The sequence below is a fragment of the Cyprinus carpio genome, chromosome A1 (genome assembly GCF_018340385.1).
Source record: "Cyprinus carpio isolate SPL01 chromosome A1, ASM1834038v1, whole genome shotgun sequence".
NCBI classification, from domain to species: Eukaryota; Metazoa; Chordata; class Actinopteri; order Cypriniformes; family Cyprinidae; genus Cyprinus; species Cyprinus carpio.
Genome location: NC_056572.1, coordinates 39,128,258 through 39,140,779, shown reverse-complemented (window position 1 = coordinate 39,140,779; position 12,522 = coordinate 39,128,258). Strand labels below are relative to the sequence as shown.

The 12,522-nt window shown below is 45.9% G+C and overlaps 2 protein-coding genes across 2 annotated transcripts in view; both read right to left on the bottom strand.

The window, feature by feature from the left end:
• Window positions 1–5,286: 5,286 nt before the first annotated feature.
• On the bottom strand, window positions 5,287–5,663 carry LOC122140463 (THUMP domain-containing protein 1-like). Its single transcript, XM_042744663.1, has one exon. The coding sequence runs from the start codon at window positions 5,661–5,663 to the stop codon at window positions 5,424–5,426; it is 240 nt and encodes a 79-aa protein (XP_042600597.1). The 3' UTR covers window positions 5,287–5,423.
• Window positions 5,664–6,451: 788 nt separating this feature from the next.
• eri2 (ERI1 exoribonuclease family member 2) overlaps window positions 6,452–12,522 on the bottom strand; it is a 95,436-nt gene continuing 89,365 nt past the window's right edge. The window contains exons 7-9 of the mRNA XM_042765862.1: window positions 9,888–9,969; window positions 7,727–7,815; window positions 6,452–7,623 (exon numbers count right to left, since the gene is read on the bottom strand). Coding sequence (XP_042621796.1) covers window positions 6,862–7,623; window positions 7,727–7,815; window positions 9,888–9,969 — 933 coding nt within the window. The 3' untranslated portion in view covers window positions 6,452–6,861. The remainder of the gene's footprint in view (window positions 7,624–7,726; window positions 7,816–9,887; window positions 9,970–12,522) is intronic.

Genomic DNA, 12,522 nt, shown 5'->3' with positions numbered 1-12,522 from the left:
ACCTATCGCTGGCTCATGACACAATCTACTCTCAGATGTCTCGTTACATCACCCACGCTCATACGTGTAGTCGCGACATGCGACCATCTACAACACACACAACACACACTAGAGTGCGTTACGCAGTTAGTTGCAGGGATTCACTATAGAGATGTGTTAACGTACTACAGTAGTTTAGAGTTCATGTATACAGAGGATGTGTTAACTGTGTAGTGCACATCATCTTGAGCACACACACACCACACTCCACATTCAGTATAAGGAGACGGCTACACAACCCTCAGTCTTGAGACACACACACCACACACACGCACACTCTACGATAAATACGAGCACTAGACCTACACCAGTGAAGTAAAGTTTATGCATGGTTTTAAAGCAATGAATCAAAAAAACAAAACATAATTTTTTTGTTTGGTTTTACAGCGCTTGTTTCTATGACTATGAGTGACGTCCCCGTGTAAACATACAGGTGACACTAACTGCAGTGTGCATGAGCGTACGCTCTAAAACACATCCTGCAGAACATCAGTGGTCCCTCCCTGGCTGTGACCTGCGGTCCTCCTGTCGTAGTCAGGAAAGGTCTCGGAAGACAGGCTATAGTCCGGTGGTCTCCAGAGAGCGAACACGGCGCTTAATCACTACTTGTTTCTCACACGTGCCGTTCGACCTATTAACACCAGCTACGTATAACCACCGGGACCCCTAGCAGAGACCTCAGCTCGGTGTTTCACAAACCATACCTCCTGACTAACACACACTTCTCCCTGGATGAGCGCTCCGCCGACTCACTCGTGAATGAAAATCTATGTACATGCCTTCACACACACCGGTCGGTTTCAGGAGCGCTGCGTACTGAAGATCGGTGTCAATCGTAATCATCATACTGTGATGAACTCCCTATTGACGGCATATGGCCGGTCGAAATGCTTTGTGATTTGGCATCCGTCGTGTCTGTCTAAGATTCCAGACAGACATTAGAGAATGAGAGTCCGCCTTCGCCGACCATAAATAATATCTCAGCGTTTAAAAACAACATTGCACTGATAACACATGATTTCACTTGTTTTATTGATTTTCCACACTTCTGTCTTATTTTTCGTAAAATGTGTCCAACATTGACAAGAGTCCCCATAACAACGAACAGAAAACTGTTATTATCACCCACAACAGAAGTAAAAACAGAAGCAAAGGACAGTTGAAACTCACTGCTTTAAAAAACAACACAAACTGTAAAAATGATTTTAAAAACAGCCAGTCATGTGACACACAGTCACTCAAGCTCCGCCTCCTTTGTCCCATTGCCGGCGGAGACGTCGTGGCTCTCTCTGCACTCCCATCTACTTTTCTCTCCATCCCCGTGTTCCTGCGTCCTGATTGGCTGCTCCTCTTGGTGCCCTGGGCCTGATTGGTTGCTTCCTGCGGCGCTGTGCTCGATTGGCTGTTTTCCTGCGGCCTGTGCTCTGATTGGCTGCTTTCCTAGCGGGCCTTGTGCTCTGATTGGCTGCTTCCTGCAGGACTGTGCTCCTGATTGGCTGCTTGTCCTGCAGGCCTGTGCCTTGATTTGTTGGCTCCTTGGCCACTTTCCTGCAGGTTGTACTTTGCGGAAGAGCATGTATCCTTGGGACTGCTGACACAGCAGACCGTCCTGATGGGCTCGATGCTGATGGCGAGCTCGGGGTGGTCAGATCCAACCTTATTCAGTCGGATTCACTTCCACCCCACCAGACCTGACACCAGCAGAGAACACAGATGAGACACGTGTGTGTGTGTGTGTGTGTAAGAGTGAGAGTGTGTGTGTGTGTGTGTGTGTGTGTGTGTGTGTGTGTGTGTGTGTGTGTGTGTTGTGCTGTGTGGCTGCTGTACCACGCCACTGCTTTGATGACATCTCTCTCGTGGTGCTGGCTGCTGTTTCTGGCTTTTTGAGACAGATTCTTCGGTATGTGGCTACTCTGCGGTGCTCGAACCAGTAGCACTCCAGGAACACATCAGAATCATCTCATGTCTTCGGGAAACGCTCTACACGTATCCGCTGACCAGGTCAGCATGCGCCAAAGGAATCACACGCGACTGTCCTCTTCTCGTCTGATGGAGGTCGACTAGAATGTGATGGACCAGTTGCTCTGGGTCGAGGAGAGAGAGAGAGAGCGAGGGAGAGGAGAGGAGAGGAGAGGAGGAGGAGTGGGAGGAAGACGAGAGAGAGACGAGAGAGTCCTCACTGGAGGTACAGCTTCCAGTAACAGCCATTGTTATAGAAATTGACAAAAAATCAAAAAGACACTCAGATGAATTCTAAAAATACACTGGGCTGGACCAGAATATGGTCATGGGGAGGCAATTCGATTTTCAATTTTGAGATCGAAATAAATCTTTTTTTTTTTTTTACACCTGGCATACCTCGAAACAGTCTTCATTAGCGCTGAAATATAACCGCTTTTTTTACTATCGGCTGAACAGGTTCTAAGGAATGTCAGGTATGGTTACAGTTGTACTTCACGTGAGCCTGGTACGGCGCGGCACGATTACAAACCGTTCTCGGCCCGGAATTAGGCACGATTAGACAGCCGTGCTGTTAGAGTGTGTGTGCGTGACTTCACCACTCTGTGGCCTGGCTACCAGTTTCTCCAAACAGCCAAGTAAACAGTTAAGCTACGTTCAATATAAAAAAGAAAAAAAATGTCTTGAGACAGTTTGGTCTGTGGAGGAAACATCTGCGCTTATTGATATTATTACCGTCGTCGCCTTCTGTTTATTTTATTTATCACGACAAGACTTGTCTTTTTTCTGTTATAGAACGAAGTAAATATCAGATGAAAATAAGGAGTCCCAAAAACAAATATCTGATCATTGTCCATAGCGCTGTTTATATTACACTTGCGTTACCAAGGCAACGGCTGACGCATTTGTATTGCATTCCAGAGAGCTCCGTTACAAGCCTCACAGTGGAAAATGAAATCGTATCTGTGCTGACTGGCCCGGATCGGCACGGAATGGAACGGTTAAGCAAAGAGAACCGTTCGGCCTGATTGTGGAAAAATTAAATTAAAATTAAATTAAATTTATGGATTTAGCAGACGCTTTTATCCAAAGCGACTTACAGTGCATTCAGGCTATCAATTTTTACCTATCATATGTTCCCGGGGAATCGAACCCCCAACCTTGGGCTTGGTAACGCAATGCTCTACCACTTGAGCTACAGGAGCACTAAAAAAAGAAAAAAGCGAAAAGCGGCTTTTGACTCGCCCATGAGTGAACGTCATGAATGTAATGAATCAGTTCATCTGGAAGAGAGGACAAAAATGCCAAGACCTCAGCTGTGTGGGAGCACTTTAGATTGAGTGAGGACAAGACAGAGGCAGTGTGCCAGATATGCGGTTTAAACTGGCGCTTCCCACAGCAGCATCAAGTTCTGCAAGTAATGCGCCTATAGTATATTGTTGGTGTTTTGGTGATTTCTGCCTTTATTAGAAGAATATGTTCAGCCCCTCCTCCGGGCTGACCTATTTCAGTGTTGGTTATATCAAAAGCTTGAGCTCAAAATAGTATTGGACTGAGCTAAAATACTGACCTTCAAAATAAACAATACTACCCAAACACTAAATTTGCCAATTATTTATTGGTTAACCATTTAGAACAAAAAGAGGAAGACATAGATGACTTATGGACAGGCGAGCAGGGTTAGACACTGAATCTACAGTAAATAGAGAACAAAAGCACTTTCTGTGAAGTTTGTCTAAATATCACGGTGTGGGGGAACATTTCTCCCCAGGTCTTGAAGCCCTGATCCCATCATTTGCTGAACTTAGTGATACTGGAGAGAATATTATAACATTAAGTGCTTAGCTACAAAATATGTATTAAATCCATTCACAATGTTAGATGTTAAACATGATTTACTCCATACTGGACTTTTATATTTCTCATCTATTTAGATGGAGTTTTATTTATTAGTATTAATGTTGCTGTTATTTATATATGTCAGCATTGTGTTACACAGTCATGCTAATAAAGCTTAATTGAACTGAATTTGTGAGCTGATCTGTGATCTGTATCTGAGGGTTCAGGTGGAGCTCCGTCCGCGTGATGATCTGATCAGACTCACCCGACTCCATGAAGTCGCGAATGACGCTGCAGATGTGTACTGTCACCGCTGGTGAACCTCTGCTGATGTGTCTTCATGGACATCTGTATGCAGAACCACTGCTTCTTCCAGAGCAACCCGGCATCTTCATCATCCTCCTCTTTCCTCACTGAGACTGTCCTGTCTTCTGCGGGCTGTACCTACTACAATGCTTCTATCTCTATAGTGTACTACGCTACAGTAAAAGCTCTCTATAGTGACTGCACTAGCAGAAAAATCTCTATAATGACACAAAACTACAGTAACACATCTCCTTAGTGAACTGCACTACGTAAGAATCTCATAGGCACTACACTACAGTCGACACAGTTTCCGATAGTGAACGCCCACAGGATACTAATCTCTATAGCGCCAATACACTACGTAACGCATCTCTATAGCGACTACCTACCGAGCACTCCTCTATAGCGCACTACATACCAGAACACATCTCTATAGTGCCAGCGCACTACAGTAACGCTATCATAGCGCACTACATACCAGCTACCGACTCTAGAGCACTAAACTTACCGTAAACCATCTTCTAGCCACTACACGTACAGTAAGCATGCTATAGCCGAAACGGCACTACCGACAGCACTCTTAGAGCACCTACACTACAGTTAAAGCATCTTTAGTGAACTGAACTACCCGACCAATCTCTCTAATTGAACTAAAACAGTAAACAATCTCTAAGGGACTGCACTACGTAAGCATATAGATGGCATCTCTATAGTAGACTGCTTTCTGGTAACTTGCATCTCTATAATGAACTAAACTACGGTAACACATCTCTATAGTGAACTTTACACTACGGTATATCTCTATAGTGAACTGCTACAGTAACGCATCTGCAATGAACAAACTACAGTAACACATCTCTATGGTGAACTGCTGCAGTAGCGCGCATCTCTATGGCTGCTACACTGCAATCGCAGCATCTCTATAAGCGCTGCACTGCTGTGCTTGCATCTCTATAGTAGCGCTGCGCTACGGTGGCCGCATCTCTGCCAAGCACTACACTGCAGTGCGCGCATCTCACCTGTGAACTGCTACAATGCCCAGCATCTCTATGGCGCTACGGTGCAGTAGCGGCATCTCTATGAACTACGAGTGCAGTAGCATCTCTATAGCGCCACTACGCAATAACAAAAAACACATCTCTAGAGTGCACTACAGTACAGTAACACATCTCTATAGAGAACTGCACTACAGTAACGCATCTCTATAGTGCACTACACTACAGTAACAACACATTTGTATAGTGAGCTACACTAGTGTAACATCTCTATAGTTCACTGCACTATTGTAGCATCTCTGTAGTGAACTTGTCTGACATCATGCTGGTGACCTGCTCGGGGCCGTAGAGCGCGTCCGCGTACTCGTTGAGCAGGCTGAAGGCTTCGCTCGTGCACTTGCGCTCGTTCATGTTGCAGGTGATGAGCACCCCCTGCGCGCCCACCTCCAGCTCGCGGGAGCCCTTCTGTTTCTTATGCGCGTGTCCGCCGAAGCGCTTCCTGCTCCTCTTGCGCGTCTCGGACATGACTGCACACAAACACACACACTCTCTCTCTCTCTCACTCTCACACACACACACACACACACACACACACACACACTCTGCTTCTGCTGCTGCTGAATGAAGAGATGTAGAATCTCCGCGTTATGAACGCGCTCCTGGCACGCGAGTGTCTGTCGCGCTTCAAGCTCTCCGCAGCGCGCGTCGTACAGGGCCCCGAGTGGGACATTTGATTACGAAACTCGTTTGCCAGTGCTACAAAAAGGAAGCCACAAAACCATAAATATCACACGTTTTCTTTTTAAAAGGTATGAAAATATATAGAATAAAAAATTGCATTTGTATAAAAACATTTTATACAAATTTGTATTTGTATAAAAACATCCTTTGTGCATAATGTATTATAAAAGTACTCATAATATTGGTTGTAATTGTATTATTTAATAAATTATGTGAAGTTAAAATGCATTGTTAAATTTGCAGATTCCTTATTACATATTAAATTGGTTACCATGTGTTTTGATGCAAAGCTGTAACAATGAAGAGCTACAGTAAGTATTGTAACTGTGGATACAATTAAATACAAACCATTATAAGGTCCATTACAAAGTATAGCCTAATTAATATTTTATAATGCATTATATATACAGGCTTCAAATGAAGTGTTAAAAAACCCATTCTATAATTCTGCAATCTATTGTGAGGAACATATTACTCATGTAAAACGTTCTAGAAGTTTCCACAACATGTTTTCATGTCCCTGACAGAATAAATTAAATATGCATCAAATGTGTTTTCAAAAGTGATTTATTATAAATATTATATTACAGGTTTGTTAAAATCACAAAGACACAACTGATGAGTTCATCATAATAATCATGATGCTGTGATGCAGAATAAAGACAGACGTTCAGTGTTCTCTGTATCTGATAACCAAACACATCATCTGAAGTCTGAACATGGAAATGCATACTAGCATAGCGCACCTACTGTTTCTGTCACGTCTTTAGTGAGCAGTGTGCTCGTCTGAGATCGTTAGTGAGGAACATCATTTCATGTGTTGATTCTCTCCCAAAAACAGAAAGAATGGATGCAGAAATGTCCAAGTTAAGGTTAAAGGATGCAAATATCCCTGACAGAATTTCTAAAAATACTTTAAAATGAGTTTTCTTTATAATAAATGAATTCTTCAACAGGTTTGTTCAAATCTAAAGACACGTGTTCACCGGAGGGGTCTAGAGCTGCAGGTCTGTGGTGTTCTGATCTGGTTCTGTTTGCTGGCCTGGATTAATCCAGACTCCCACTTGAAGAAGTCGCAGCCCTTCTGTGGCACGCCGCAGCTCTGCCGTCTGACGGGGCAGCAGTAGAACACACGGCCGTGGTTCGGCCCGCCGTTCCCCACCGTCAGACGCCTGGCCCTCCGGCCGCAGCCGCACAGAGGAGACGTGATCTTAGGCGCGAGGCTGACCGCGTGGGACACGCCGGGCGTCGTGGTCCTGATGGGCGGGTCTTTATAAACGCTGAACGACGCGCCGCTGCGTCCTAAGAAGCGCGAGAGCGGTCCGTACGGGTCTGTGCGCGGGAGCAGTCTGGAAGCAGAGGAGCTGGATGCTGGTCTGGCAGGTTTGTAGTGGTCTGACGAGGTTTTGTTGGGTCCTGCGGGATCAGTCTCCTCAGGCTCCGCCCCCACGAGCACATCATCATAAGAGACAGGCTCCTCCCCCTCGGTCAGCAGGACTCCGTCCCGCCAGCAGGCGTCTGGAGTCTCGGGGTCGTAGGTCGTGTCTGAGAGCCCGGCCAGTGTGCGGAGACTCGCGAGCGGTCTGGACGCGCCGGCACACAGCGGAGTGTTTGCGCTGGAGAGGACAGTGCGCGGCGACACGAGCGATCGACACACACTCGTCTGCCGCTCGTCACGCTCACTCAGCGCTGAGGGTCGCTCACCGGAGACGCTTCCACACGGAGGTCTGGACTTCACCAGCGCCTGACAGAGACAGAGACACACGCGGCTTTAACAGAGCTCAGCGCCGGCTCCTGATTGGCTGTGGTGTCACGCAGTGGGTGGAGTCACCTGTGACAGAACTCACCCCCCTCAGAGACTTGGTCAGGGTCAGCAGACAGCCGTCAGACATCATCCTCCACGCCAGCAGAGCCGTGTTCCTCGCGTCCACCAGACCTGAGCAGACCACATAAAGAAACATGCTTCAATAAACCATGATCGTGGCTTATAAATGACACAATTAGTGCTTCTAAGTTATAATTATAAAAGTTACAATTATGAGATAAAAAGTCATAATGACAATGTTCATGATCACAGTTTTGTCAGTTTTGTCTTAAGTATGACTTAATATCTCATTTTCAACTTGTCAATTTCAACATTATCTCATAATTATTAATATCTAGTTTTGGCTTCATCTCATAATTAAGAATTTCCAAATTTCAACTTTTTATCTCATAATTTTGGCTTTATAACAATTACTGGAATTTCATAATTGAATTTTTTTTAATCTCATAATTTAATCTTTTTATGATTAAGAATCTCAATTTTAACTTTTTAATGCCATATTATGAATTTTTATCTCATTATTTTGATGTAGCATTTCATAATTTAGATGATCTATCTCATAATTTAAACTTTTTATCTCAAAATTTCAACTTTTTTCCCCATATCTTCAATTTCTCTTTCATCATTTTAACTTTCTCATAATTATGAATTAGTCTCTGATAATTTGGATTTCATCTTTTTGGATTTACCAAAGCATGCTCTTTTTGTCTTGTGTGGTGGAAATGGGCTTCCATAGAGTACTCTGTGTGTGTGTGAGTGTGTGTGTGTGTGTGTGTGTGTGTGTGTGTGTGTGAGAGAGTGTGTGTGTGTGTGTGGGAGAGTGTGTGTGTGTCTGTGTGTGTGTGTTTTTAGTGTGTGTGTGTGTGTGTGTGTGTGTGTGTGTGTGTGGAGTGAGGTTTTAGTGTGTGTACCTGAGTGTTTCCCTTCCTGTGAACTGATGCCGAGGTCCAGCAGAGCTCCTCTCAGACCTTTGGGCTTCCTGTTATAGAAGAGCTGACAAACAAACACTAAAGTTAAACACCAAATGCCTGAAAGCATGAACTGAACCGCATGATTTCTCCCATTGATCAGGGTCTGTCTGTCGCTGGTGTGTGTGTGTGTGTGTGTGTGTGTACACTGCATGTGGCTCGCAGGTCGATCCAGCCTTCAGAGCTTCAGGAACGCCAGCTGCTTCCACAGGACTCGTGACAGCAGACAAACTCCCAGATCCCAGTCTGCATCAACACACAAACACACACACACACACATTACAAATGAACCCACACAGGAGATAGCACAGGCAGAGAGAGGCAAGCATTCTCACCTGACCATGTGACAAACGCGCGACAGGGTGTCTGGAGGGGCGGGCCTGTGCTAACTGTCTCAAAGACTAATGCTCTCCTCCTGCTGGAGATCAGCAGCCAGCGAGTGAATCTGACAGACAGATGTGGAGGGGAGGGGGCGGAGTCCACCTGATCCCCTGTTGGCCAATCACACGCAGGGGTGACAGATACATGACTGGAATCCAAGCATGAGGAATCATCAGAGGTGTCTGCAGGAGCTCAGGGTAACCTGTGTGATCCCGGTGAGCTCCGTGCAGAAGGCGGACAGTACTGGGTGCGTCCTATGGCTGGATCGCACGAAAGTGTAGAGAGAGAGAGAGAGAGAGAGAGAGAGTGTGAGTGAGTGTTTTAGTGTGTGTGTGTGTTTTTTAGTGTGTGTGTGTGTGTGTGTGTGTGTGTGTGTGTGTGTGTGTGTGTGTGTGGAATTTCATAATTGAATTTTTTTGGCCCTATAATTTAATATTTTTATGATTAAGAATCTCACTTAAACCTTTTTAATGCCATATTATGAATTTTTATCTCATTATTTTGATGTAGCATTTCATAATTTAGATGATCTATCTCATACTTAAACTTCTTTTTATCTCAAAATTTCAACTTTTTTCCCCATATCTTCAATTTCCTCTTATCATTTTAACTTTCATAATTATATTTATTAATTTGATTTCATCTCTAGTTATGATTTACCACATGCTCTTTTGTCTCTTGTGTGGTGGAAATGGGCTTCCATAGAGTCCCTGTGTGTGTGTGTGTTTTAGTGTGTGTGTGTGTGAGTGAGTGTGTGAGTGTGTGTGTGTGTGTGTTTTAGTGTGTGTGTGAGAGAGTGTGTGAGTGTGTGTGTGTGTGTGTGTGTGTGTGTACCTGAGTGCTCTCTTCCTGTGAACTGGATGCCGAGGTCCAGCAGAGCTCCTCTCAGACCTTTGGGCTTCCTGTTATAGAAGAGCTGACAAACAAACACTAAAGTTAAACACTAAATGCCTGAAAGCATGAACTGAACCGGCATGATTTCTCCCATTGATCAGGGTCTGTCTGTCTCTGGTGTGTGTGTGTGTGTGTGTGTGTGTGTGTGTACCCTGTATGTGGCTCAGAGGCTCATCCAGCTCTTCAGAGCTTGTGAACACTCAGCTGCTTCCGCTTGCACTGCACAGCAGACAACCCCAGATCCCAGTCTGCATCAACACACACACACACACATTACAAATGAACCCACACAGGAGATAAAGCACAGGCAGAGAGGCAGCTTATTCTCACCTGACCATACTTGACAAGCACAGGGGTGGCCTTGTCTGGAGAAGCGGGGCCTGTACTGCTCCGTCTCAAGGCCACGCCCTCTCACTGCATGGGAGCCTTGCAGCCAGCAGATGAATCTAGACAGACCAGATGATGTGGAGGGAGGCCAGGAGTCCACACAGTCCTGTGGCCAATCACACGCAGGGTGGCAGATAAAGCTAGACTAAGCATGAGGAATCATCAGAGGTGTCTGCAGGAGCTCAGGGTAACCTGTGTGATGCCGGTGAGCTCCGTGCAGAAGGCGGACAGTACTGGGTGCTCCTGCGGCTGGACGTACGAGTGGAACTCTGACTCCACTTCTCCGTTCGACACGTTCAGCAGGACGGCCGGAAACTCAACTGATGAGGGAGACACACACATGTGAAGACAAGGGATGAGATATGAAACACAAACATGAACGTCAGGACTCTTACTGGGGGGGGGGGGGGGGGGGGGGGGGGATCTCCTGTCCGCAGCTGCTCTTCTCCTCCAGCAGTGGACTCGAAGTCATGAGTTATCAGGAAAGAAAGCGCTGCTCTGAGAAACAACAACAACAGCAGAGTCAGTTCCTCCACACATGAACACCTCACCGATCAAACACACACACCCACACACACACCCACACACCAGAGACTCTTACTGCAGACAGACACACACACACACACACACAAAGCACACACACACACACACACACCTTACTGCAGACACACACACACACACACTCTTATGCAGACACACACACACACACACACACACACACCTTACTGCAGACACGACACACACCACACACACACACACACACCACCAAGACTCTCTGCAGACAGACGACCGAACAAGACACAGACATCACACCCACACACACACACACCCACACACACACCACCCACACACCTCGTACTGCAGAACTGGGGACGCATGATTGGCTCCAGATGAATGAGTGCGCTTCCTGATCAGAACCCAGCCTCTCTGATGACACACCGCAAAATATTATAATAATGATACTCATTTATATTTAGCCATTATATATGAGAGGAATAAATATAATACAATGAACAAATATTTAAATACAATATCAGAGCAGTCTTGATATACATTTTATATTTAGTCTCAGTGTAACGTGTTGATACATAATTGTATATAATTATAAGTATAACGTCGTTATGTAATAACCCTGATCTGTCTGTTAGTGTTCGTGTCTGATAAGACGCTGTTGTTGTTTCTTACTTCGCCAGACTCTTGGTTGACATGTCGCTGCTGCTGCTGCTGCTGCTGCTTCACACTCGAGGTGAACACACTAACATCTGCTGAATGACTCGCCAAGCATCCAAATGATGAACACATTTATAAACACACAGCACGAGACACTCCCGCAGGTTTAAATTCCCCGCACAACGAGACAGTTTCCGTTGTTCCGCTGCGTTTCCGGTCGTGCGCCTGCGCTCTGGACGTGTCTCTCAGCGCAGCCTGTGTTGGTCGGGAGCGGCAGTAATCGACGCCAGAGCTGCAGATTGATCAAGGGATGCTAATAGATGTCAGATCTGTAGATCAGCGAGCACAAGTGAGATTATTTCGCTGTATTACACCAGACTGAGTCATGACGGGCCAGCGATGACACGGCGCTGTGGTATCAATGGATTATGATGATATGTCTAACAAAACTGAGTTTCAAGCAGGATCAGCACATTCAGTGAAGAATAGGATGAGCTGAGAGAGAAAACTCAATCAGCAGAGGGACAGAGGGGAATCCTCATACTGCTCCTCTCCTGCTCTTTCCTCCTCCTGCTCCTCTCCTCGTTGTGCTCCTCCTGTGATTCAGGTAATAGTTAGTGGGGTAGAACCTGTGAAGCATTACAAGTGAGATTGTTTCGCGGTATTTACAGCAGACTGACGTCATGACGGCCAGAGTGACACGCGCTGCGGTTATTCATGGATATGATGATATCTCAATCAGACTGAGTTCTCAGGATCAGCTCATCATCAGTGAATGAATAGCTGAGCTGAAGAGAGAAACTCAATCAGCAGAGGAACAGAAGGACTCCTCCTCCTCCTCCTGCTCTTCCTTCTGCTCCTCCTCCTCCTGCTCTTCCTCCTCCTCCTCCTACTCCTCCTCCTCCTGCTCCTCCTCCACATCCTCCTCGTCTTCCTCATCTTCCTCCTCCTCCTGGCTCCTCCTCCTCCTCCTCATCCTACTGCTCCTCCTCCGGCTCCTCCTCCTCCTGCTCTTCCT